Source organism: Gossypium arboreum, chromosome 10, assembly GCF_025698485.1.
Source record: "Gossypium arboreum isolate Shixiya-1 chromosome 10, ASM2569848v2, whole genome shotgun sequence".
NCBI classification, from domain to species: domain Eukaryota; kingdom Viridiplantae; phylum Streptophyta; class Magnoliopsida; order Malvales; family Malvaceae; genus Gossypium; species Gossypium arboreum.
The window spans coordinates 131,653,974-131,679,736 of NC_069079.1; the positions used below are offsets into that span (position 1 = coordinate 131,653,974).

Sequence of the window (25,763 nt, forward strand, 5' to 3'; positions counted from 1 at the left end):
GGGTTTAGTCTCATCCAGCCCAAATTGAAAAAAAACCCAACTCCAACCCTAAACTGACAACTTGGCCCAATTTTAAAAGATAAACATCCATCCCACTTAATTAACCCAGCTCAATCCATGTACAAGAAATGAATTTTAAAAAGAACAAAAATCTAATAAGCATAATTTTTTCGTGCAGCAGTAGGAACAAAGCAAAAGCTTATAGCTGCTCTTGCCTCTCAGTCAGCCCTCAGCTCCTTCCTGCCGACCACCTGCGAGGTAAGGTCTGGCTCTTTTTTTCATTTAACAGCTGCCTTTTTGGTTAGCTACTAGCGTATGTTTAGGACCTCTCTGGTTCATGGGTGGTTATATTTGTTAATGTTAAGTTATTAATTGAAAAGAAAGATAAGAAATGAGAAGTATTGGTGATTTTTTAATTTTTTTTTCCGCTTTTCCCTATTTTTCAGAAATTTTCTTTTTTTAGGTTGTGCTGGTTGGACAGGGAACTTTGTGGTCTGATCAGTTCGACCACTGGTTCGATTCTGAAATTGACCACCAAACCATTATAAAGAAAGTTAATTATAATAATTTTTCAGAAATTGACCACCAAACCATTATAAAGAAATTTAATTATAATAATTTTTCAGAAAGATCCTTTCTCCTTTTGGCAGGCATTTTTTGTTGTGGAATGTGCTTGGGAAAAAAGAAAGAAGCAGAAAGAAGAATGGTTCATAGATTTTCAACTAGATTATTGAATGTTTGCATAGCTTCACTATGTAAGGCCCATAAATTGGAGAAAGCTGAATCAGTTATTATTGATGGTATAAGATTGGGAGTGCTCCCTGACGTTGTAACTTACAATACATTGATTGATGCATACTGTCATTTTGGAATTGATGCCGGTTATGCCATTCTTCATCGAATGAGAGAAGCTGGTGTTACCCCAGATATTATTTCATATAATTCTTTGATAGCTGGTGCCACTAGGAATCACCAAATAGCTCGGTCTCTTGATCTATTTGATGAAATGATTGAAAGAGGCATAGTCCCTGATGTTTGGAGTTACAATATTTTGATGCACGGCTTTTTCAAGTTAGGAAAACCAGATGTGGCCCATAGGGTTTTTAAGGATATTATACTTGCTGAGCATTCACCTTCTATTGCTACTTTTAACATTATGATGAATGGTCTTTGCAAGAATGGGTATACAATGAATGCTTTTATGTTGTTTAGGAACCTACAGCGTCATGGATTTGTGCCAGAGTTATTGACTTACAATATTCTTGTTAGTGGATTATGCAAGATTGGTAGATTAGGGTCAGCAAGGAGGGTTCTTAAAGAAATAGTGGAATCGGGCCATGTTCCAAATGCCATAACATACACTACTCTATTGAAATGCTTCTTTAGAAAGAAGAAGTTTGAAGAAGGAATTGAGCTATTGTTGGAAATGAAGAGTAAAGGGTATACATTTGATGGTTTTGCTTATTGTACAGTTATTGGTGCTCTAACTAAGATAGGTAAGGTGAAACAGGCGACTGAATTCATGGTAGACATGATTGAAACTGGTATCGAGCTTGATATAGTATCTTATAACACACTAATTAATTTGTACTGTAAAACTGGTGAGTTGGAAGAAGCCTATAAGTTGTTGGATGAGATAGAAAAGAAAGGGTTGGAATGTGATAAGTATACACACACTATAATGATTGATGGATTGTGCAAGGCAGGTAACGTTGAGGTGGCCGCACAACATTTGAAGTATATGAATATGATGGGCTTTGATTCAAACTTGGTTGCATATAACTGTTTGGTTGATGGGTTGTGTAAAGTTGGTCAGATCGATAATGCGATCAAAGTCTATAAATCAATGGAGGTAAGAGATTCTTTTACCTACTCCTCTTTGGTATACAACCTTTGCAGGGACAGGAGGTATCATTCTGCAGCCAAGCTCTTGCTATCTTGTTTACGAAGTGGCATGAAAATTCTGAAGTCTGCTCAACGAGCTGTCTTGCTTGGTCTTCGCTATTCTGGATTTCCTGGAGAAGCAAAAAGGCTGAAGTCTAAGATTTGCATCGCTCGAATATTGAATCATTGATAATTTAGTCATTATTTTCGATTTTAGTGTTAAAAGTTGGAAGATTATTTATTTCAGTTGATTTACCATCAAGGATAATTCATTTTGGATCAAGGTCCTGATTGAAATAATATGTTTCTTTTTGTTGTAAGTTCAATGGTTCTCTTGGGGTAGTAATCCTGTAGGCCATGATAGAGATCAGCAACTCTGAATCAAGCTGCATCTACGTGTAATGCATGCTCTGTATCTGTATTTCCAGCATATAAAAGCAGATGAAGTGACATGCACTGCTTGGAAACACTAGTCCAGCTTCAGGAACTATGTAGCATGTTCACAAGAGATTCATGTAAGAAGCTTTTTACATGATTAGCTTCTGGATTATTTAACTTTATTTTCTCCCTACCAAAATTCAATTCTTGAAGAATTTCCCTAATGGAATCATGTAAGGAATCCCTTCCTTTGAAAAGTGAAATCTTTTATTCTTACTGTGACATAAGGAAGAACTTTGCTGTTATTTTATACTCTTAAAGATTTGTTGCGTGAGGGAACTGGCATTGTTTTAGGAGGTGTGTAGACGAACCTTGTATCTAGGGCTTATTTCATTATTATTCATTTTTTTCCATTTATCTATATGTATGTAAGTAAAACAATTCTTGTGCTGTGGACAATTTACAATCTTGATGGAAACAAAAATGAAGGAATAAATGTCCGTTTGAAGAGCTTGATGCATATTTTAAAGTATTTGCTAAACTAGACGTGTGTCTATATTCTTGTAATTGATTATTTCATTTTGTTATTTACAATGTGATGAAATTGTTTGTTTTTGGACTCTCTTACCTTACCATCTTTGGAATTTGAATATTCTGGTTCTTTTCAGTACTGTACCGTTCTACAATTTATACGTTTACTTTCTGATAAGTCTATACTTCTTTATTTTATATTCTTCTAGTTTCTTTTTAATTAGTCATTCTTGCAACATGTACTTTCTTTTGTTATTATTGGAACTTTGACATTTAACTTTATTTTGTAGGGAAATGCACTGCTTTTTTTGGCAACCTGTTGATGGGAACCAGCTGATGGTCGATGGGCTCAAGTGTGGAAAATCAGAGGACCTTAACAGTTTCTATGGACTGCCATGCAAGATAAGCTATTGTCCAATGTCAAGCATTGAAAGAGAGGTATGGTCGACAATCCAATTTGCATTATATGCAGCAATGGACAAGAGACTGTAATTCTTGGTATAGAGAATTGTCATATTGCACAAAATTTTTTGAATAAAATCGTGCCTCAGCGACATCAGTCCAGGTTATTTTCCTTATCCTTATCTAAATGGCTATTGGTTAATTATATTGATATTGGAAATGATCTTGAATGGATTACAGTTTTTCGCTTAATATACTGGAACCTCTGGAAACAAAGAAATAATCTTCAATGCTGGTTTTGTTATCATGCACATCATCGCCTGGGCTCGACACATTTTTTGTCAAGGTCTCCAAGATAAGATCCCAAGGCCAACGGCTTTCTGCATTTTTGTAATTTTGGGGTTACAATATTTTGATGCACAAGTCGTGGGAATGAGTACCATCATGCAGGTTAAGGTTTGGGCAATTTATGATGGTTTAGATATGGTAGATGGGGCTTCCTAAGGTAGTTGTTAAGTGTACAGTATCAAAATGTGGCCGCAATGCAACGTAGAGGCCATTATTGTTACTATCATAATGGATTTTGGAACTGCCATGCCGCAAAATATCCGCATCATCATTGTGGTTCGGAATCACGTTTGTAACGGGCGTTACCCTCAACAGTGCTGCAAGAGGGGAAAATAGCGCTGCAAAGCCCTTTTTCTTCAGATTTGCAATGAAATGTAGTTAAAACCGTGTATCTTCAATTAAACTTGTTATAAAAGTAATAAATGGACTAAAGAAGTTCAAAAGAAGAGTTATTTGTTGTTTAATTACATATATGAAATTGATACAAGTGGATGGAAATGGTTTAAATGAATTGAAGTTGGGATAGTGAATTTCTGTAATGTATATGTATATGTATATATAATGCTAAAGGCTAGAATTAAGTATGCCAATGGTATTGTTAGCTGAAATGGTTGAATTAATGTATTGAATTGCTTATTTAGGTGTTATAAACTGGTGCCATTTGGACCTTTTGAAATCAGGCGATCACATCGCGATGTCAAGCTCTCAACGTTGTGACACATCACGATGATGTCAAGCTCTCAACGTTGTGACACATCACGATGATGTCAAGTCAAGTAGATAGGTCGCAATCTGATACAACGTCAACATGATAGTTTGTACATTTTATAATTCGGTTTTTATTCAATTTCGAGTCTTCTTATGAACTTTCTTGAGTTCATAGATTATTTGGATATGATTTTAAAGCATATTGTGAATGCATAATATACTTACCAGCATGTGTAAATGGTTATATTGTGTTGTAATGATTGTCCCGACAACGAATGTGACATTTTATAGTTCGGATTTAGCGATTGAGTCGAGAATGAAGTGTTACAAGACATTCAAAACATGATAATAGTAATGGTGATGAATCTTATGATGATGATATTGTTGGTATAAAAGAGATATAATACTTGGAAGAAATGATATAATTTTTAGTAAAATTTTATAAGTTATTTAAAATATTTTATCATTTTACAAAACTTTAATATTTTTTAGAAATTTTATGATTTGCAAGATTTTTAATTTTTCTTGGCTGATATCGTGGTGATATCATATTACATGTTGCTTGAAATTATAAATAACATTAAGATCTAATCTAGAAAAAATTATTGATTAAAGTCGAAAATAATATACTAATTAAATTGTATATTAAAACTTAAAAGTACAGTCTAATGAAATAGGATCAAATTAAAATATACGAGTTTTAATTTTTTTATCACCTCTTACTCTTTATATCGTTTGAAGTGTCATCCTCAAAATATTTTACCTTGATCATTCTTACATAGAGTCTATTTCGTGATGGATGAATAAAGTATAATATCCTCTAGGGATATTGTTATTGATGGACAAAGAGGAAAGAGATGTCAGATTCTCATGATAGAATGTGTGGAGAGCTGCAGGGAATAGGATTAGAGGTTAAAGTAAATGATGGAATGGCATGCACCATTTAATCAAATAAGGCATTCTTGCACTCTTGAATTTGTTGCCTCTATCATTAAAATTCTCTATAAAATTAAAAGAAAAATATTGTCTCGATCGGGAGAATAATACAAACTTAGATACATTGATGTTAGTGTATTTTAATCTATGTAACCAACATTACTTCAGTGGTAAAATTTAATCGAGGATCAGAACAAAGAATTACAGGAACTGTCTTGTTTCTACATTAACATCCCAAGTTTGGAGAAAAGAAAAAGAAAAATGTAAATTTGAATATTTCCATCCCAAGTACTAAAACTAGAACTAGAACTCCAACTCGAGCTAGTACCATTCACTTCACTAATTAGAAAGCTCAGGCCGTTCATTCGTTAGTTCAACTCTTTTTCTAGTCAACTTTCTTTCTTCTGTCTTCTGAGTTGTGACCGAGTTGAGTTGTGCCTCCACTAAGTAAAGTTGCAGCTGAAATTATACTCACTGTACACTCTACTCCTCTAGTTGCAGTTTCTGATTCACTAGACGTGAGGAAAATCCAGACGTAGAGTGATGGGCTGCTTCCAGTCCAAAATCCCTCATCAGCTTCCTCCTCCACCTCCTCCTCCTCCGCAAACTAACTCAGATCTAGGTCACTTTCTTTTCCTTTCCCATTTCTTCTCTTCATACACAATATAAAATAATTTATCCTTCATCCATGGACTCTTTATTTATTTTTACTTATCAGATGGGAATGGGGAACAGCAGGCGGTGCCCGCATTCAACGAGTTCAGCCTCGCGGAGCTGCGGGCAGCTTCCAATGGATTCAGCACTGACCTCATTGTGTCAGAGAGTGGAGAAAAGGCTCCCAATGTGGTGTACAGAGGGAAGCTTAAGAACAATCGAGTAGTGGCCATTAAGCGATTCTCGAGGCAATCATGGCCCGACCCTCACCAGTTTGTTAACGAAGCTGCTATGGTTGGGAACCTCCGTCACAAGAGGTTGGTCAATTTGATCGGCTGTTGCGCCGAGGGTGACGAGCGCCTGTTGGTCGCTGAGTATATGCCTAATGATACCCTCTCTAAGCATCTTTTCCATTGTATGTCTTTCACCCTTTTTTTTGCCTTTGCTCCTTTCTGACATTTTCCTTCTTTTCTTTTTACTATTAAACAATGGCATCCTCCTTTACTCCCTTTGATTGCGTATCTATGAAAATTGCTACCAATAATGCAGGGGAAAAACAGCCTTTACCATGGGAAATGCGCCTTAGAGTTGCTTACCATATTGCTCAAGCACTTGAGCACTGCAACGCTCAAGGCCTTAAAATTTATCACGATTTAAATGCTTACAGAGTTCTTTTTGATGAGGTACATTCTCTTTCCACCCCAATATTTTTCTTACCTGTGCTAATTTCCTTTCCACCATAATATCTTTCTTTTCCGTGCTTCCACTGCTTTAGTAAATGAGGGCTAATTCATGAAGAGATTGAATGTTATCTTGTTTATTGTTACTACATTGATGAATATTTGTTTTATTATTGATCATTAGCTTCAACATTCTTTATGATTCAACATTTAAAGCTCTTGGGGATTTATGTATGACATGGGACGGCTCTTTTTGAAATGGGTAGAAAACAGCACCTCTTTAGCTGTTCTAGAACCTTTCCTGCTAATTTTGCACTCGTCCATGATATTTGGGCACATTTGTTTTCATTACATTTTGAATGTTAACCTCATTCTCATTTGACATTCATTTTAGTGGTTGGCCTTGCTAGTCTGGCATGGGCTTTGTGGTTTTGGAGATCTCAAAATTAATTGTTTCAGCGGGATAGACTACTAGAGAGATTAGCATATAGGATCCATCTTCATAAATATTAAATAGCCATGTTCCATAAGTAAAATTATAGATTGAAATTGTGCTCAACGTTTATGACTTGTCTCTTGAGGCAGATCAGTTGCCAGCATTGGCATTTAGCTTTTCTGTTTCTTTTCTAATTTTAATTTCATTTTATGCCAGGAAGGTGATCCTCGGTTATCTAGTTTTGGACTAATGAAAAATAGCCGAGATGGGAAAAGCTACAGTACAAATTTGGCATATACTCCTCCTGAATTTTTGAGGACAGGTATGTGCTTCTGATTTCAATTATTCACTTATGGACAACTAGGATTTTCAAATTCAACAAACTAGTTTTCTTCTTTAATCTTGAAGTAAGAAAGAAAATACATTTCGTACGCCTTCTGAAAAGAAGGGGATTTAGTGATTGAATTGATATTCTTTCACTGCTAAATAATTTGAATGTTCAACACTTCAGGCAGGGTCATCCCCGAAAGTGTGATCTACAGTTATGGAACTGTACTCCTGGATCTCTTAAGTGGAAAGCATATCCCTCCCAGCCATGTATGATACATTCTATTATCCAAATTTAGTTCTTTTCTTTGTATTTCCCTGCTAATACTGCTCTCAAAGTTCTTACTGAGGAACAATTGCTGTTCTGGTAGAATTTGGATATATCTTGAGTTTCTTTGCAGCTTTTTAATGTAAAATTGATCCCGGCATTGGAATTCAGTTATTTTTCTGTACATGTAAGCACTGAGAATTAGTTGGACCCGAGGCTTTTGGTAAGTGTTTTATTTACCATTTGGCTAGGTTCCATGAGAAGTTGTTGTTGGGAGGCTTAGAAAGTCAAGTAAGATATGTAAAATTTTGGCGGAGTGCAGAATGTCCTAACATAGAAGTCCTTAATATCCACTGTACTATTATGGAACTGTTCTATAGATGATGTTGAGCTTTATCAATGTCCCATAAGATGGGTCAATGAATTAAAAGTAGAAATCTTATATTATATATATATATATCCACAAACACAGATACTCACATGAGTCCTGCAGTGTTTCAAGAATGGTGGTTACTTTCGTTTATCCTTGGGGAGGCATTAGTCAGGGACTTCTATGTTTTGATTATTTTGGTATTCTTTTTTGGTGACTGCTGATATTCTTGCTTGTTTATCTGTTATGATCTTTGTTCTCATTTACTTACGTTGGATACAGCTACATCTGTAAATTTTGTGTCATCAATTTTGAAACTATTATGTGACTTGGTTCTCCAGGCCTTGGATTTGATAAGAGAGAAGAATTTATTGTTGTTAATGGATTCTTCTCTGGAAGGACAATATGCTAATGAAGATGCCAGGGAATTGGTCGAATTGGCTTCAAAATGTCTTCAGTATGAGGCTAGAGATCGACCTGATACCAAATTCCTCCATTCAGCAGTGGCACCTCTTCAAAAACAGGAGGTGAAAATTTCAAGTCATTGAACTCACTGCCATTTCAATTTTAGAGTATCATGTATCGATGCATCTTAAACCCTACTGAAGTAATACATTCCCTTGCTTTCCATAGGTTGCCTCACATATTCTAATGGGTCTATCAAAAACCCCAGTGGTGCTGCCAACTATGATTTCCCCGCTTGGAAAGGCATGTGCTAGGATGGATCTTACTGCAGTGCATGATATCTTACTGAAAACTGGTTATAAAGAAGAAGAAGGTGCAGAAAATGAGGTGGGTTACGGCTATTTTACTTTGTCAGTGTCACATAATAACTGGCTATGCATAGTTTCATTTGTCTGTCCCTTCTGTGGCTTAATTTGCTGGCACTGCGTGATTGGTGAAGCTGTCATTCCAAGAGTGGACACAACAGGTTCAGGATATGCTGAATACAAAGAAATTTGGAGATATTGCATTTAGAGACAAAGATTTTAAAAATGCTATTGATTACTACTCAAAGGTAACTGTCTTCATGCGTTGTACTTGTTTACTATTTGACAAGCTTGCTTCATGGGATGTTATATTAAACATAAGTTAATTTTTAATTTTTATTCTAGTTGTTAGAACATATTCATTGGCCTCTGAATGATCTCCAAAAGAGAGTTTAACCTGCTAATATTTCATGTTTGGAGTCCAACTTATTTTTTTTCAGCTACATAATTGTTTTGGGTATTAGGGAATTGCTTTAGCTTGATCAATCTGCTTTGTTCCTTCATTTCCTTTCTACATGCTTGTAAACTAATTTCAACCTGGGTTTTGAGTTTTTAAAGGTAGTTAACGTTTTCCCCTTGAATGCAGTTGGTAGCGATGATGTCTGTTCCTTCTGGTACTGTATTTGTGAGAAGAGCCCTTTCATACTTGATTATTGGCCAACCAGAACTTGCCTTGAGAGATGCCATGCAGGCTCAGGTATGCCTGCCCGAGTGCCCCACTGCCTTCTACATGCAAGCTCTTGCCCTCTCCAAGCTTGGAATGGAAACCGATGCACAGGACATGCTTAATGATGGAGCCTCATTTGAGGCAAAGAAGCAGAATGGCTGGCGTGTCTAAGCAGAGATCAGGCAGTATTGTTTTTTTCTTTCAAAAAAAAAAGAAAAGAAAAGAGTTTGACATAAAGAAATGTGTAAAGGATATTAAATATGATGGAATAAAATAGAGTAGGAAAAAGACATTTGGTTCTGGTGCTGCTGATTTTCTGAACAAGTTTTAGTTGAGCGTTTGGATCCTTGTAGCATTCTGAACCAGAACTCAGCACCACCAGAACCCGAGACCCTAATCCCTAAAAATGCGTTTTGTCCCTGTAGTATGAAATAAAGCATTTTGATCCTTCATAGTATTAAATTTTGTAAGGTTAAACCCCAAAACCATGACATGAATTTTCTTTCGATATGTGGCATTACTGAATAAAATGGGTTCCATCGTCTTGACCAGGGCCACTCAAGAAAAGATCAAAGCCACAATTATAGAGATTTGAAATGCTTTATCTTAGAAGACAAGGATGAGGGGTTTTAGTGCTATTGACGAGCGGATGAAGATATCGAGGTGGGTGCAGCTGCCCCTGCCGTTATATGAAACTGTTTTGTGATCCGTACGAGCAAAAATTGTTCCCACTCTTGAGTTTTGACAGTTCAATGAAAGAACAATAAAACATAAGTGGCAAATAACAATATAGTAGTTTAAGAGATAGGACTGTTTTATGGGTTTTGAATCTACTGTACAATTTCACGCTCCAACAGATAAATCTCAGTCAAAATTCATTCCAACTTGTTTGCCCTCGTCATAAAAAATAAAATGATTTTGTAATTTTATTAAAAAAAGCCTGACAGCAAGGTTTTTAGTTTTCTTTTGCAACTTGTACTCTTTTTTATTGTTAGAATTCCAACGTGTAATTACCCAGTCATAAAAATAAAATAATGTGTAAATTAAAAAATGCCAGGTAAGTACATCTAGCAGACTTGAGGGAAATGGTTAGACTCAGGACTAAAAAAGTCCAAAATGGAAAAGTAGTGGGATTAAATTTGAGCTAGGAGGACTAAATTCGTAAATTTTGATAAGTATAGGAACCATTCTTAAAATTTTACCTTTGGAAATTAATAAAAAGAATTACAAATACCAATATTTATAAATGTCATGTTTACTGAACACGGAGGCGCGATAGATTCTTCTAATAGTTTATCCAATCTTCAAGCTTCAATTTTGCCTCTTTATCAGAAACCCCCTACCACTGAAAAGAAAAAGGAAAAACAAAAAAAAACCTCAAATGAGTCTTCACCAAATAGCTGTCTCTCATTCTTTTCTTTTATCTTCTCGCTCTGCTTATACTCTCAATCCTCTTTTGTTCTCAAAAAGAAACCGTTTTCGCATTTCCCTCTCTCACTCTCGTTTCACTTCGATAAAACATAGGAGCTTTGCTGGTAAAATAAAATATAATGAAAACGTATTTTTATTAGTAAAATCAGCCTAGAACTTGAAAGTCGTGCATTCTTCTGTGAAACTTTTGATGAATTTAGTTAATATCTTTAGCATATTCATTTTAAAGGGTACGTATTTGAGTTGCATATGAGTTTAATTTCTTGTCGCATTTTCAGTGGCTGTATCAGACAACGGCATTTTCACTTCTCCAGAGTTGGCAAAGTCGTTTGATTTTACTTCGGAAGAACGAATATACAATTGGTATTTTATTCTTGAATCTGATAATCAGTTCTTTATTTTCTTTTTATAAAGATTCATCTTTTTAAATTGAATTTTGAGGTTTTATGTTGTTTGCTCCTTATCTTTGGCCAAATAAAAGTTTTCGATTTAGTGAAGTTAACGAAAGTGATTAAATGTATCAATGTTAGAGAAGAGGCTATTTTAATTATTTCATCCTTATGAACTTATCTTTATGTGTCTGACACAGATTTATTCAAGTTTTTTTCATGTCGAAATATGTGTAAGATAATCGCGTTTACATATTTTAGTTTTATATAGCTTTTGACAGGTTAATAATTCGTATTATATTGATTTAGGCATGTTTGTGTATTCGTGTGTGGTGTTTCTTTTTTATGTTATGCCATGTATTATATACTGTTTTAGTTGTTTTTTTTTTTAATTTTTTTTTTCTGAATCGGGTTTATGCTGTGTTTTACTTTTATCCTTTTCACATGGTTCATATTTTGACAAACTGAACACTGGATTTAACAATATAATCGTACTGGTTCGTGTTTGTAAAGTTTCAAATAGATGAAATAACTCTATCATATCAATCGAGAATACTATTTTTTTCAATATATTTTAGCCGTTGAAAGTTTTTTACATTGAACAAATGGTTTGGTATATTTTTAACTTTCTTGAAACTTGATGGATGATCTATGTGAATAGAATGTGAAATATGATGGTAATGATGGTAGGGTTAAAAAATTACATATCCTATGAAAAGTTATGAAAGTGCATAAATCTAAATAGTTTTGCACTTATATAAGTGGATTCCTCCCTATATATGTCTGTATAAAATAAGTTCTTAGATTTGAAACACCCTTTTTTGCTTGTCATTTCATTCCTCTTTTTGGTTGACATAGCATAATTAAGGACATTGGATCACTTTTCAAGTTAAATTTTTTACCAAATATTGATCTTAAGTATTTCGTTTATGCAAGTCCTGCAATTTTTGTATGTTTGTAAAGCTTTTACTTGTTTATTTTATTCTGGGAGGGTTTGTGTGTCTAAAAATGCTATTATGAGTAACTGTTCTACTGTTCTGAAACTGTCAGAAAGTTTTTTTGTTAAACTTCAGCATATGTGTCCTTGTTTAGAATTTAGATATGATTATATGTTCATTACTTGTAATGAACTTTGTTAACTTATATATCTGTTGAGAGAATTTATGGAACTGTTGGATGGCAGGTGGCTGTCTCAAGGATATTTCAGACCAAAATTTGACTGGGAAAGTGATCCTTTTGTCATATCAATGCCACCTCCTAATGTTACTGGCTCTCTGCACATGGGACATGCAATGTTTGTAACTCTTGAGGTTGTGAAGATTATTAAATGAATCTGAAAGGACTTAGTTGCCATTACTTCTTTCACTGGTAGTGTCAAACATTTAGGATGCATTTTTTAGGCATTATTGATACAACATTCTGTGGTTTTCTGAATTTATTTATAAACTTGAAAGTGCAGATAACTACATGCGGGCAACCTTTGCATCTCAACTTCAAAAGATGTTTCATATAGCATAATCTGATTTTATTCAACGCATTTGAGTCTACAGTGGTCAATGTAACTCCTTGTACTCAGAAAATGTCTTCTTAGTAAAAATGGCCAGATTCTCTTAATTGTAGTGGTTAGTGTCTTGGATGAAACTTGATGAAGATGTGGAGGATGAGATATAAAGATACGAAGATCCTTCTAATTCTAACAGATTCTAACCTTTATTTTTTAGAAATTGTAATTATTCTAAATTTCGTTGACTTTGCTATTGGTGTTGTCATGCTTATTTATTTAATTGTATCTGTTTCCTTTGGTGGTCTCCTTTAGGATATCATGGTTAGGTACCATCGCATGAGGGGAAGACCAACACTTTGGCTTCCTGGAACTGATCATGCTGGTATTGCAACTCAGGTTAGTCTCTTGATGATCATGATTTCTGCTCGTCTGATCTCCCGAACTAGTAAGAGAAAAAAAAAGGAAGACATATTTTGGAATTGTCTAATAATCCAACTACCTTCGGTTTTAACTTCTGTAATGGTTTCTGGAAAAGGATTGATCTTTATGGTTGTATTATTTCTAGTAATCTTTTGTAAATATAATGTTTTCAGCTTTGTTGTTAATTTATATTCTGCCCTCTTTATACATAATGTTCTGTGTAGAGAATGAGTATATATGTTATATCCTGTTGAATGGGAATATATAATTGAACCTAGTTTACTTTTCTTTTCCCAGTTGGTTGTGGAAAGAATGTTGGCTTCTGAAGGAATAAAAAGGGTAGAACTGGGCAGAGATGAATTTGAAAAACGAGTTTGGGAGTGGAAAGAGAAGTATGTCTTCCCTTAAATTATTTGCATACTTGGTTTTTCTGCTGTTCTTTGCTGATATTGAATCTATTACTTTGTACATATCATCTATGGTGTTTTTGTTGTTTCTGAAGAAAGGGCTTTTGTTGGGGGGGGGGTCTCCACAACTTCAATAAATTCTACTTCTTCTCCTTCCAAATACTGATACTTATTGAGTTTTATTGCTTTAACCCGTTGCTTAATTTCTGGTGTTTATTGTTCATATTTGACCATTAAGGTTTCGTATAGGTACTACTTTGTTTTGTATGTTTTATCTATTTTTTGTTCATTGCTGGTCTTTTTTCTTTTCAATTTCAGGTATGGTGGGACCATTACTAATCAGATTAAGAGACTTGGGGCTTCTTGTGACTGGACTAGAGAATGTTTCACCCTTGATGAGCAGCTAAGTCGTAAGACAAGTTTTATATCTAGTAAAAGTGAAATCTAGCTAATGTTCAAAGTCTTTAAGTTATGTGTAAAGTTCCAATCTGTGACCTGTTTTACTTGTTACCTCATTTGTTTTCTTTGCATTATGCATATGGCAGTAATAATAGTAGTGATAATCATAGAAGTAATAATTAGGCGCTTACATTTGTTCAAATATCAGTAGGGTAAGTTTGTGTTTTGAACCTTGCATTCCTATTGCAGGAGCTGTTATAGAGGCGTTTATTAGACTTCACGAAAAAGGATTAATTTATCAAGGTATATGCCAAAATTCCATTGCTTACTATCATGTTTCACTTTGCTAACTGATATTTAGCATGTTTACTTTCTCATTTGATCATAATTTTCTATCTTCCTCCTTTGCTTCAGCTGCCTATCGTAGGGAAAAGAAAAGAATGTCAATATTATCTTTCTGTGCACTAAAAATCTAGAAGAAATTATGATATCAAATGAAAAACAACAAAGAAAGACTAATATTAACATTTAAAAGGAATTTTATATATCTTTTCCCCCTTAGAGTGTATTGATTTAGAAATACTGATGCTTCAATTTGACATCTAGTCTGAGTTAGTCATTGACTGGTCCAAACTTGGTAACATGGAACTGATGTAAATTGACTTTTCTGTACTTATTATTGTACATGTGCATTTAGAATCTCTGGTCTGAAAATAGCTGAGCAAAAGACTGAAGGGAAGGAGGTTTTAAACCTACAGGCTTTCTTTTGGACTTCAAGTACAGTTATTTTTTATGGTGACTTGAATATATTCTCTGGTGTTTGGTGGTAGGATGTGGGAACTACTTTCTTTTCTGTTTGTTAATTTATCAAATATTCAACTATACAACTCAGCTCAGTTTTTTCTGATTTGATTTTATTGTTAATTGCACTATATTAGTCTCAGTAACTAACCTAGTTTAACTGATATGATATCTTCTTTTAGGGTCTTACATGGTTAACTGGTCTCCAAAGTTACAGACTGCTGTTTCAGACTTGGTATGAATCTTTTTTGCATGGGGATATTGCTTTTCTTTTTATGCATTTTGTTTTACATTCTTTATCATTCAACATTGTCTTTTGCATGTTCCCATAGGAAGTAGAATACTCTGAAGAGCCTGGTACCCTCTACTATATTAAATATCGTGTTGCTGGAGGTTCAAGGTACTTCTTGTTAGGCATTTTTTTTTTGTGTGTTTGCTTTGCTTTTCTGGAGTATGAATGGACTTAAGTAACTCAAACAAGAAAATGTAGTAATTCAACTGGATTCATAATTGCCAGAGAAAAATGATAGAAGGACTGAGAGAAGACAGGGAATGTTATGTAACCTTAAGAGCTTTAAAAATTTACTCTCATTGGAATGTCAAATGTGGTAACTAAGTGGTAGAGAATCTCTTTATCGTATTATTATTTTATTTTTGATTTAATATAAAATTTACACATGCTTTCATTTCATATGGACATAAATGTCCTCAAATAGACCATTTGCATCTACTTTTTTAATATTGCCATGTACTTTGACTGATACTTTAATATTTGCTCTCTATTAGAAGTGATTTCTTAACAATAGCAACAACACGGCCTGAAACTTTGTTTGGTGATGTAGCTATAGCTGTGCATCCTCAGGTATAACACCTTCATTTTCTATTGAAATACTTGTGAAGAATGCATGGCCAAGTGATAGGTAGTTACTTCTGGTAATTCAAACTTTATAAGATGTGATGCAATGGTCCTTGTTTAATTGCTACTTTCTGTGCCTATGTGCTTAAGAGGCTGTGTCTTTGATTATATTGATCAACGTAGTGTAAAGAATCTTCCTATTCTGCTCTTTTTCTTTAGTACTAAAGTACTTACATATGGGAATATGTTTCCAATTTTATGTGGGTTTTTCTGGAGTATGGTTTGAAGTGCAATAGAATAACATACAATGCAGGAAGAAGAATAGAAGTAATTGGAAAATATGAATAAGGATGCAGCATTTATGAAATATTATGATAAACATAAAGGCCATTTCTGTTTCTAGTTGTTCGTGGAAGCTTAAGAATGCATGTATTACAATAAACCATAAAAGAAAAGGAAATATTAACAACATGATGCACTATTCATAAAGCTAGTAAAATCTGTTAAAAGCTATATCTTTATGGATTTCTAGTAAAATCCTTATCATGTATATACATTAATTGATCGAATTTGATAGTTATATTGCATTTAGATTTTTAAACTTGGTACAGTTGAATCATCAAATTTTATATTTAACATTAGTTCATGACCACTATAATATAACTACGTTTGCAATATTGTGAGATTTTTTTGTTAATATTTCCATTGCGTTTTCACCATTTTTTTTAGTAAGTCATGTAACAGACAATTTCCTTCATCCAATTACTCAGTGCATTTATTCAGAAGTAGATCCTACTATCTTGTGGGCCGAATAAAGGATACTGTTTGAGAATTGTTGATATGATAGGACTATTCTTTACAAAGAAATAGAAAGTGTAGGTTATTTAAATAAAAACAAAAGACGATCACTGCTTGCATGATGCCACTTGGATAAAGGCACCAGTGATTGGTTAATGTGGAAAAAGATCTTTCGTTTAAATAATAAGGTTAACTTGAGCAACATAACATATAACAGTTTTATTAAAGAATCTTTGGATGCAGCATTAAAAATGCTTTCTTTTAGGTAAACCATAGTGGCCTTTTCTTTTTTCCCCAGTGGTTGGTAACATAAATTATTCATTCCTTATACCAAGTGTCCTGTCTTGCAATAAATCCAGAACTTAGACTACCCTTCAGGTTTTGTTTGATTTGGGATGTCATGGCCTATAGGCATCCAGCAAAACTTGCACAAAAGTTAATAACTCACAACTCTGTGTCCTTGTATGACTGACACATCACTTTTGTTCAGGATGACCGATATTCCAAGTATGTTGGGAAAATGGCAATTGTCCCTATGACATATGGTCGTCATGTTCCTATCATCTCTGATAAGGTAAAAGCATGTGTTTCTGTTTTTTTTTTTTTAAGTATTGTTGCATTCTCCAAATTTTGCATCAATGTATGAATGCTAATTTTTCCTTACTCTCTGTCACTCAAATTGGTAGGAATGCTCATGACAGAGGAATTGAAACACAATTTTTAAAGCAAAAAGTATGTTGGATTGTTTTAGCATTATAAAATCATATCATTTTAGTTGTAAAAGGTGTAGTACATTTTGGAGTCTCTAATGTCCATTTCGTTCTTCAAAGAACTTGAGGTGCACTGCCTTACAGAAGCTGTGGAATATCTGCCTTGCCTAAGGTTATTTTGGTCATCATGATGAAATTGTGCTTCAAATTTAGGATGTATTCCCTGCATAGCCTATAGGCTTCTTCATTGTGGGCTTCGCCACTAGTTTTAGAAAACAAATGGTTTGCTTGACCTGCTTAATGGGGTTAGTTGAGGTGGCAAATGTTTCAACTGTGTCCATTAAATTAAGAAATTTCAGGTTGACAATCTCACTTCTGTTTTCTTTGTTATGTCAATGGCGGCAGTATGTTGATAAAGACTTTGGGACTGGTGTACTGAAGATAAGCCCTGGACATGATCATAATGATTATGTTCTAGCTAGAAAGCTTGGCCTTCCTATTCTTAATGTTATGAACAAGGACGGGACATTAAATGAGGTTGCTGGACTGTACTGGTAATATTTGTGGACTTTCTGAACAAATGCTAAATTAAAGTTTCCTATTCATCTTTTCTTTTGTCGTACTTATGGTGGTGGCTCTTAAATTTTAGTGGCCTTGATCGATTTGAGGCACGGAAGAAATTGTGGTCTGATCTTGAGGAGACTGACTTAGCTGTGAAAAAGGAACCCCACAGTTTAAGAGTACCGAGATCTCAGCGTGGCGGAGAGGTGTGCATGTTATCTTTCAGTTATATTCTTTTTGTTTTTGAAGTTACAGTGTCGATAATTATTCTCTCAGTAATTCTTTCTCTTATTTTCCCCTTTTATGGTTCTTTTATTAGTTAATAGAGCCACTAGTAAGCAAGCAGTGGTTTGTAACAATGCAGCCCTTAGCTGAAAAGGCTCTTCTTGCAGTTGAAAAGGGAGAATTGACCATTATTCCTGAAAGATATGGGAAGGTATGATGGAAAGCATAACTCTTGATAACTTTACTCACCTCATCACTTTCCCTTAACCTATGCCGTTCTGCCTTATCCATGTTTCATAATTAAAGTACCTGCATTTAATGCTCATGTCAACATGTTTAAGTGGACACAAATAAAAGGTATGACCTTCTAAGCATAAGGAAAATTTTGGAAACATGCATGTTCCCAGGTAGGACACAATCATCTCCTCCCTGCTGAGAGGATGGCCACATTTTGTCTTTCTTGATAGTGCAACACCCCTCAGCACATGCTACTGTCATCTGGGACCTTTCTTCCTATTTACTCGATATTTTACTTTAAGTTTACTTCTGTTGGTAGTTTCTGCCTTTGCTCACTTTTGCTTATTTTGAGTACAGATTTATAATCATTGGCTGACAAATATCAAGGATTGGTGCATAAGCAGACAGCTGTGGTGGGGACACCGCATACCTGTTTGGTACATTGTTGGAAAAGACTGTGAAGAGGAATATATAGTTGCTAGGAGTGCTGAGGAAGCTCTTAGGAAGGCTCGTGATAAATACGGAAAAGACGTAGAAGTTTATCAGGATCCAGATGTTCTCGACACTTGGTTCTCAAGGTTGGTTATTCAATTTTAAATTCCTTAACTATGATATCATCATTTTAGGATGGAAAGTCATTCTTTACCTAGAGTTTCTCCCTCTTTTTTGGTACATAATTAGCTTTCTTCTCTAACTGATTGGATGGGATGATATTATATTACAAGCTAGAGTTCACAACCAGTCTTTGTCAGTTCTATTTTTGATGTCCCTTTGGTTTTATTTTCTTATTATGTCGTGTTTATGTTAGGGGATCTGATTAGGATACTGATTTTGTTGGGATTTGGTTCTAATTTTTATTTCCTAAAATTATCTTATTAGTTTAAATAAAACTTCCCTAATAAATTAGGATATTCTGATGTCATATTTTTATTTTCCGTATTAGAATAAGAAAGTAGGGTTTTGCATCTTATTTCCTAAATTATAAACCTCTTTATGAGAGAAATTATTCATGAATAAAATAAGTTGAATGTTTCAGCAAATCAAAGGTAGGCAACTCCTTTGGAGTTCCACAACCATAGGCAAAAATATGAATCAAAATAAGGGAAAAGACCCTTTCTTCGAATTGAATTCTTGCGCCACTTGTCTGGTGCCTCAAACCCAGCCTCAGGACCATAATAGTTTATTTCTGTTATCACCTTTTCAAGTAAATAAAGGATCTTCAAATGAACCTGAGGTGGTATTTGTATTGTAATCTTTAACTAATGTAATAACAGTGTTTAGATGATGCAATATTTTCAAACTATCAATCAAATAAGTGCACCTTTTTTTTTTCTTCTTCCCGTACGTAAGTTATTGATTAGATATGAAGACCTATTCCAAAAAATCTCCTGACATGTCCAAAATGAAAAAGGATGAATCATGTTTTGAGTCTTTGAGATCACATAGAATAAAGCAAGTAATATTTTAAAATTGTTATCCAAATGAAGCTATTATATTAATGTTGTCACTTAACTTTCTTGCATAATTATAAAAGGAAAAAAAATTTCTCCGTAAGTGGTAGGATTTCCTGTCACTTCAATCTTCCTAAGCTGAAATTTCACTTACATCCTGACCTGTTAGTACCTGGTAGGAAAGTTCTGACGGTTTTTTGAGAGGTCCAAGGTTGAGTCCAAATATGTCTGATATCTTACTCTGGTGCAAAAAGTATTGAGGCAACCGTGTTGATTATTTGAAACATTTTTGTGTGAAGTGGCTGAAAGCACTTTATTGTGATAAATATGTTCATTTGCTGGGCTTTTTGAGTAATGCAATAACTGGTAGAAAATGGCGTAAGTTGCTTTTTTCAGCCATCTTCTTCAACTTGAGTTTTAAAGGTTTTGATATGGTTCTCCCATTCTCTGGATATGAAACTTGTCATGCACACATCAATCTTTGTTTGTGTGATAAATGCTCTATATTTTGCTGCTTTCTTTCTTTCAGTGCATTATGGCCTTTCAGTACTCTTGGGTGGCCAGATGAGTTGGCAGAGGATTTTAAAAGGTTTTATCCGACAACAATGCTTGAAACTGGGTATGAGCCGCTTTGTTTAACTCCTATTGCTTAGATGAGGTGCCCTATTCGTTTCCATAAGAGAGTGCTTCTATTATTATTCAATAACAAACTAGAGGGCATTATAGCATACTTGGTCTCAAGAAATTCCATTTGATCTACTTTTCTATGTTTTAACTGTTGGCCTTAACACTTTTTCACTTTGGACAGCCATGATATATTGTTCTTTTGGGTTGCAAGAATGGTCATGATGGGAATCGAATTCACAGGAACTGTTCCATTTTCATATGTATATCTTCATGGTCTAATCCGTGATTCACAAGTAAGTAGTGTCTGAATCAGGCTACAACTTAGGTGCCCATTTTAAAGTACAATTTTTTTTCTCGAGTTGTGTTCCCCTTCATCTGCATCTATACTTTTTTCATTAGAGTTCCTTTTCGAAATAACATGACACTAGTTCCATTGCTCCCAAGACTCAAGAAAATATCTGCCTAACATGTAAGTTGTTTCAGGGGCGTAAAATGTCTAAAACTCTTGGCAATGTTATTGACCCACTTGATACTATCAAGGAGTATGGCACTGATGCGTTGCGATTCACTCTTGCTTTGGGAACTGCTGGTCAGGTTTGTCTTGTACTACAGGCAACATGTTGGTAATTCAATAATGAAAAATTCTGTCATATAATGTTCACTACTGTTCTAATGTCCATGGTTCTAGCTTATGATAGCATGTCTAATTAGCCAATTTCCTTGAATAATCTCTAGGATCTTAATTTATCTACTGAAAGGCTAACAGCGAACAAGGCCTTCACAAACAAATTATGGAATGCTGGCAAGTTTGTGCTGCAGGTTCTGCCTAATCGGGACAATGTTTCTGGTTGGCAGAATATAGAGGCTTGTAAGGTTTGTTCCTCTTTTCTCAGATTAGTGGGATAGTAGTAGACCACCTGTCTGTCCTTGTCTTCATACAACAGTATACATTTACTACCATATCATTTTTAACATAAAACAGAAGGAACAAGCACATATATATTATTAATTATTGGATAGGTGGAGTATTCACTGTGTTTATTGATTGTACTGTCAACAGTATTAATCTGAATTATGCTTGCATTTGTAACTATTATTATTACTCTCAGAAGAAAAAGAAATCTATTATTATTGCATATGGTGTAACTTAATTTTTCTTTTGACATCATCACCATGTCCTGTTCCTAAGAAGATTGGTTAATTTTTCTTTTGACATCATCACCATGTCCTGTTCCTAAGAAGATTGGCATCATCCTAATCAGTAAACTTTCCTTTTCAGTTTAACACGGAGGGGTATCTTCTAAGGCTTCCTCTTCCAGAATGTTGGGTGGTAAGAAAAAAATACTGTGCTTGTTTTGCCACCATCTATTTATTTGTATATTTGAGCCAAGTTACCTCCAATTCATACATACCCTGGTTATTCTTTTTCTGAACGCTACAGAGAAGTTTCTTGAGTACTGTTGTTCATTTTTCAGGTCTCAAAACTGCATATGCTTATTGATGCTGTCACTGAGAGTTATAACAAATTTTTCTTTGGGGACGTTGGGAGAGAAATATATGATTTCTTTTGGGGTGATTTTGCCGACTGGTATGTTGAATGTTCTTTTATAATCTGCTTTCTGCTAATAGAACGTAGTTCTATTGTTTATGCCATTAAGGTCTCGATTTTATGCCATTTACAGATCATGAAAACTGAAAAGTAATGAAGTTTATGCTGTTGTTATATAGCACATAATGCCCTTTTTTTCTAAGGTTAAAGTTGTAAAATTCATTTGGTGGATAGTGTGTGTTATTTTATTGTTATCATTACTAGAATTCTATTGTAAGTTGGATCAGTATGTGCTGTTGACACATACATGAAATACCTGTCATGGTCGTATGTTTTTTGCAAAAGATACTGGTATAATTTTTACTCTGATTAGCTGTAGTTATTTTTGTGTTATATGTCCAGTTTTTAGATCTGCAACCCATGCTTGGGATTTATGTTTTTTTTGTTTGCATAGGTATATTGAAGCCAGTAAAGCTCGCCTTTACCACTCTGGAGATGATTCAGTTGCTTTAGTAGCTCAGACAGTTCTACTCTACGTTTTCGAGAATATACTGAAATTATTACATCCATTCATGCCATTCGTAACCGAGGAACTGTGGCAGGTGTGGGCTTTGTAGTGTTTACCATGTTTTTTGTTAATATAATATTTATAATTTAAACTCATTTAGTTTACCATATTCTTGAATCTGATCATTCATGTTAATATTAAGTTTGGATAAAATCCGCTGGAACACAATTTCCATTGATGAGCACCTTATCAAGTCTAGATTTAATGTGCACACCTGACTTTGAACATGCACATGTACTTAAGTGAATTTTGGGTTCACATTATAGCACACATGAATAGTGCTTCACACAAGAAATGACATTTTTTCTTTTCTTTTATTGTTTTCGGCATCCCCTAAGGTTTTCTGCTGATGTAACTGTGGATTTTTCTTTTATTTTATTTATCTTCAGGCACTTCCCAATCGGAGAGAAGCTCTTATAATATCTTCCTGGCCACAAACTTCTCTTCCCAGGAGTACTGATTTGGTAAAAAGATTTGAAAATTTACAAGCTCTGGTGAGTTTATAGAACTCTTCTTTTTCCCTCTACATTCGCCACCAAATACTCTTAAACCCAAGGTAAGGGGATCGCTAACCTCTGATAACTTATGTCCTAGACTCGAGCAATCCGTAATGCTAGAGCTGAGTATTCTGTTGAGCCAGCAAAGCGCATAACTGCTTCTATTGTTGGTAGTGAAGAAGTCATTCAGTATATATCTGTAAGTGTAGTTTGTTTCTTTAGGGATTGTCTTATTAATTATAAAGAAAAATGAATGGCACCATTTTGTTTCTTTTCTTGATTGTGCCATCTTTCAATGCATAATATATACTTGTAACTATACTACCACAGGCTGTTGTAAAGTCTGGCGGAAAAAGGAATGGGTTAATGAGCAATGCTAATGTCTTAAGTATCTGTATTCTTAGCTTGTCCACAAATCAATGTTGATAGGTTGTATCCTCTCGATGCAGGAAGAGAAGGAGGTGTTGGCTCTCTTATCCAAGCTAGATTTAGACAATATTCATTTCGCTGATTCTCCTCCAGGCATGTTTACTTTGAACCATATATGCTTTGGTCCTAGGACAAAGAAATGCTTTGCATATTCATTTCACTAATAGTACTTCCTATTGATTCTCTTTGATATATGAAATGTTGGACATCTATATGTATTTATACTCGCAGAGGATGCAAAACAATCAGTTCACCTTATTGCAAGTGAAGGACTGGAGGCATATCTTCCCCTTGCTGATATGGTTGATATTTCTGCTGAAGTGCTACGCCTTACCAAGCGCCTATCAAAGATGCAAACGGAGTATGAGGGACTTAAAGCTCGCCTCAACTCTCCTAAAGTATGAACTTTACTTTGTCATTGATGTAGATGCACTAACATTGATCATTACTTTGGCACAAATGTAATAGTTACCACCGTGCTTAAGCTTTTCAAACATGACCGAATGTACGGATTAAAATAGGATAAAAACAAGGCACGGAACTTAAAAACAACACTACTTTGTAGTAGTCAGAGTTTCATGGAGAGGATTCCTGAATATGTTTGCTATGGCATTTTGTTTATTATGTATCAACTTTAGTGGGGGCACGTACCCAGAGAACTTCATAAAATTAACTTTAGGGAGAAGCTCAAACTGTTGTTTTTCAAAAATCATTTGGGAAAGTTTATGTGCTATAAAGCATTTGGAAAAGTTTGGCACACTTCAAATTGGTGTATCATGAGAACTGGCTGTTGCTCGTGTTCAACATTGCTATGAAAGTTAATTGATAGTTTACTGTTTACTTGCGTAAGTCTTCTTAGGATGTGTCAACTGATGGCCTTTTCTTCTCCAACAAGCTTCATATTCTCCTATGCTTGTTGATGCCTGCAATTGCTTACAAGCCTCTTACAATCTATAATATGTGTTCACTGCAGTTCATAGAGAAAGCTCCCAATGATGTTGTCCGTGGGGTTCAGGAAAAAGCTGCAGAAGCAGAAGAGAAGATTAATCTGACCAAAAACCGATTGGCTTTCCTGAAATCAACTGTTATGCTTTCGTAATAGGCTCCATATTTGGTCATATTTTCAGTCTTAGCAAAGCTACACGTCCTGTTGGGATGATCTGCACTGTTTACTTATTTATGTCACTATAAACTCCATTTCAGCTGTTCTGCACATTCAACCTTTGGAGGACTTTGCAGTTTTCTGTTGTTAGAAGCATATTATACCCAAAGCTCCGCACTGATAACGAGCCCAGAACGCAACTGGCTTTGTCAGATAAGAAGGTTAGAGCAATCCATAAATTGAGTGGAATTGAAATGCCATAATTGTGCTTTCATTGCTTCGTCGAAGTTACAAAAAATATTAAACCTTGTTCATTGTTCTTTCATTGTACCTTTATCCAGGTATTGATTTCATTTAAGAAGCATTTCTTTTATCAAATATTATTGGTGTGGGAGAATGGAAGATGATGGGTTTCTGTTACTCAGTGGTAGCCTTGTATATTTGCGAGATTTTCTCTCTCTTAACGTGTGGCGTCTTTTATGCCTCGGTTTGAGGCGTGACATGAATACTCGTGGATTCTTTTACTTTTCCTAAACTAACATGTTTAGGAATTTGAATGAAATTGTGTAATAAAATGTAAATTAGGATTAAAGTGAATGAACGTGTGGAGGTTTCCATGGCCTTCTAGATTTGGTATGTTGCTTTTTCACTTTGGACAGTCGGGATATGTTTTTTTTTTTTTTTGGGTTGCAAGAATGGTCATCATGAGAATCGAATTCACAGCAATTGTTCCATTTTCATATGAATATCTTCGTGGTCTAATCCGTAATTCACAAGTAAGTAGAGTTTCTGAATTATGTTACTACATAGGTGCCCATTTTGAAGTATATTTTTTTTTTCTCAAGTTGTGCTCCCATTCACCTGCCTTTATATTTTTTTCATTATAGTTCCTTTTCTAAATAACATGACACTAGTTCCATTGCTCCAAGACTCAAGAAAATATCTACCAAATATTTTTGTAATATCTGCTTAGCATAATACTTTTATTCTCTGTTTTCAGTTCAGATATATTTCTTTTTGCTAATACGTTCGGTGGGCTTTTATCAAGGTTGGTTACTGAATCATTATGGGCCTTGGGAAAGGGTTTCTGGGTTTGATTAGTTAAATTTGTTTAATTTTAAAAAAGTGAAATTTTTATTTTTAATAAAAATGTTAGTTAAAATATTACAATTTTAAACATTTGAACACAACTCACAATTTACATCTATTTGATATTTTTAAAATTTTTTAAATATTTTAATATATTTAAGAGGAAAATATATCACTGATTTAAAATTTAAAATAGATATAAGTACGAGAAAAAAAAATAGATTTGTACAGGGATATTGAGTGTTGTGATGGGAAACAGAACCAAGTTGGAAAGGAGCAATAATTAAATGATACAATAATCTCTCTAAATTTTTGATGAGAGACCTTTTTCCTGTAAATTGTGTCTCCTTCGTC

At 34.6% G+C, this 25,763-nt stretch overlaps 3 protein-coding genes across 9 annotated transcripts; all 3 read left to right on the forward strand.

Annotated features, from left to right (window-relative positions):
- The first annotated feature begins 93 nt into the window (after window positions 1-93).
- On the forward strand, window positions 94-3,989 carry LOC108466965 (putative pentatricopeptide repeat-containing protein At4g17915). Of its 3 annotated transcripts, none has more exons than XM_053019716.1 (4): window positions 94-258; window positions 651-2,399; window positions 3,084-3,358; window positions 3,436-3,989. In XM_053019716.1, exons 1-2 carry the CDS (start codon window positions 129-131, stop codon window positions 2,072-2,074), a joined length of 1,554 nt encoding a protein of 517 aa, XP_052875676.1. In that variant the 5' UTR covers window positions 94-128; the 3' UTR covers window positions 2,075-2,399; window positions 3,084-3,358; window positions 3,436-3,989. The 3 variants fall into 3 exon arrangements, with proteins under 3 accessions (XP_052875676.1, XP_052875677.1, XP_052875678.1); XM_053019717.1 differs by having other exon boundaries at window positions 3,084-3,231; XM_053019718.1 differs by having other exon boundaries at window positions 151-263.
- Window positions 3,990-5,349: 1,360 nt separating this feature from the next.
- On the forward strand, window positions 5,350-9,821 carry LOC108463308 (serine/threonine-protein kinase BSK2). The gene is made up of 9 exons (XM_017763261.2): window positions 5,350-5,809; window positions 5,906-6,256; window positions 6,391-6,524; window positions 7,174-7,279; window positions 7,469-7,554; window positions 8,264-8,449; window positions 8,556-8,714; window positions 8,827-8,940; window positions 9,279-9,821. The coding sequence occupies exons 1-9, from the start codon at window positions 5,731-5,733 to the stop codon at window positions 9,528-9,530; spliced, it is 1,467 nt and encodes a 488-aa protein (XP_017618750.1). The 5' UTR covers window positions 5,350-5,730; the 3' UTR covers window positions 9,531-9,821.
- Window positions 9,822-10,616: 795 nt separating this feature from the next.
- Window positions 10,617-25,066, forward strand: LOC108466905 (valine--tRNA ligase, chloroplastic/mitochondrial 2). Of its 5 annotated transcripts, none has more exons than XM_017767266.2 (29): window positions 10,617-10,894; window positions 11,069-11,153; window positions 12,363-12,489; window positions 12,996-13,079; window positions 13,401-13,495; window positions 13,829-13,920; window positions 14,159-14,212; window positions 14,893-14,945; window positions 15,043-15,110; window positions 15,497-15,572; window positions 16,855-16,938; window positions 17,480-17,628; window positions 17,724-17,841; window positions 17,955-18,071; window positions 18,455-18,675; window positions 20,078-20,167; window positions 20,357-20,468; window positions 20,659-20,769; window positions 20,911-21,048; window positions 21,455-21,505; window positions 21,651-21,763; window positions 22,179-22,326; window positions 22,682-22,786; window positions 22,887-22,988; window positions 23,239-23,311; window positions 23,450-23,616; window positions 24,192-24,313; window positions 24,422-24,541; window positions 24,662-25,066. In XM_017767266.2, exons 1-29 carry the CDS (start codon window positions 10,741-10,743, stop codon window positions 24,666-24,668), a joined length of 3,036 nt encoding a protein of 1,011 aa, XP_017622755.1. In that variant the 5' UTR covers window positions 10,617-10,740; the 3' UTR covers window positions 24,669-25,066. The 5 variants fall into 5 exon arrangements, 4 of the variants coding, with proteins under 4 accessions (XP_017622755.1, XP_017622752.1, XP_052876355.1 ...); XM_017767263.2 differs by having other exon boundaries at window positions 24,192-24,302; XR_008272439.1 differs by having other exon boundaries at window positions 10,623-10,894; window positions 24,192-24,332; window positions 24,662-24,778.
- The last annotated feature ends 697 nt before the right edge of the window (window positions 25,067-25,763 follow it).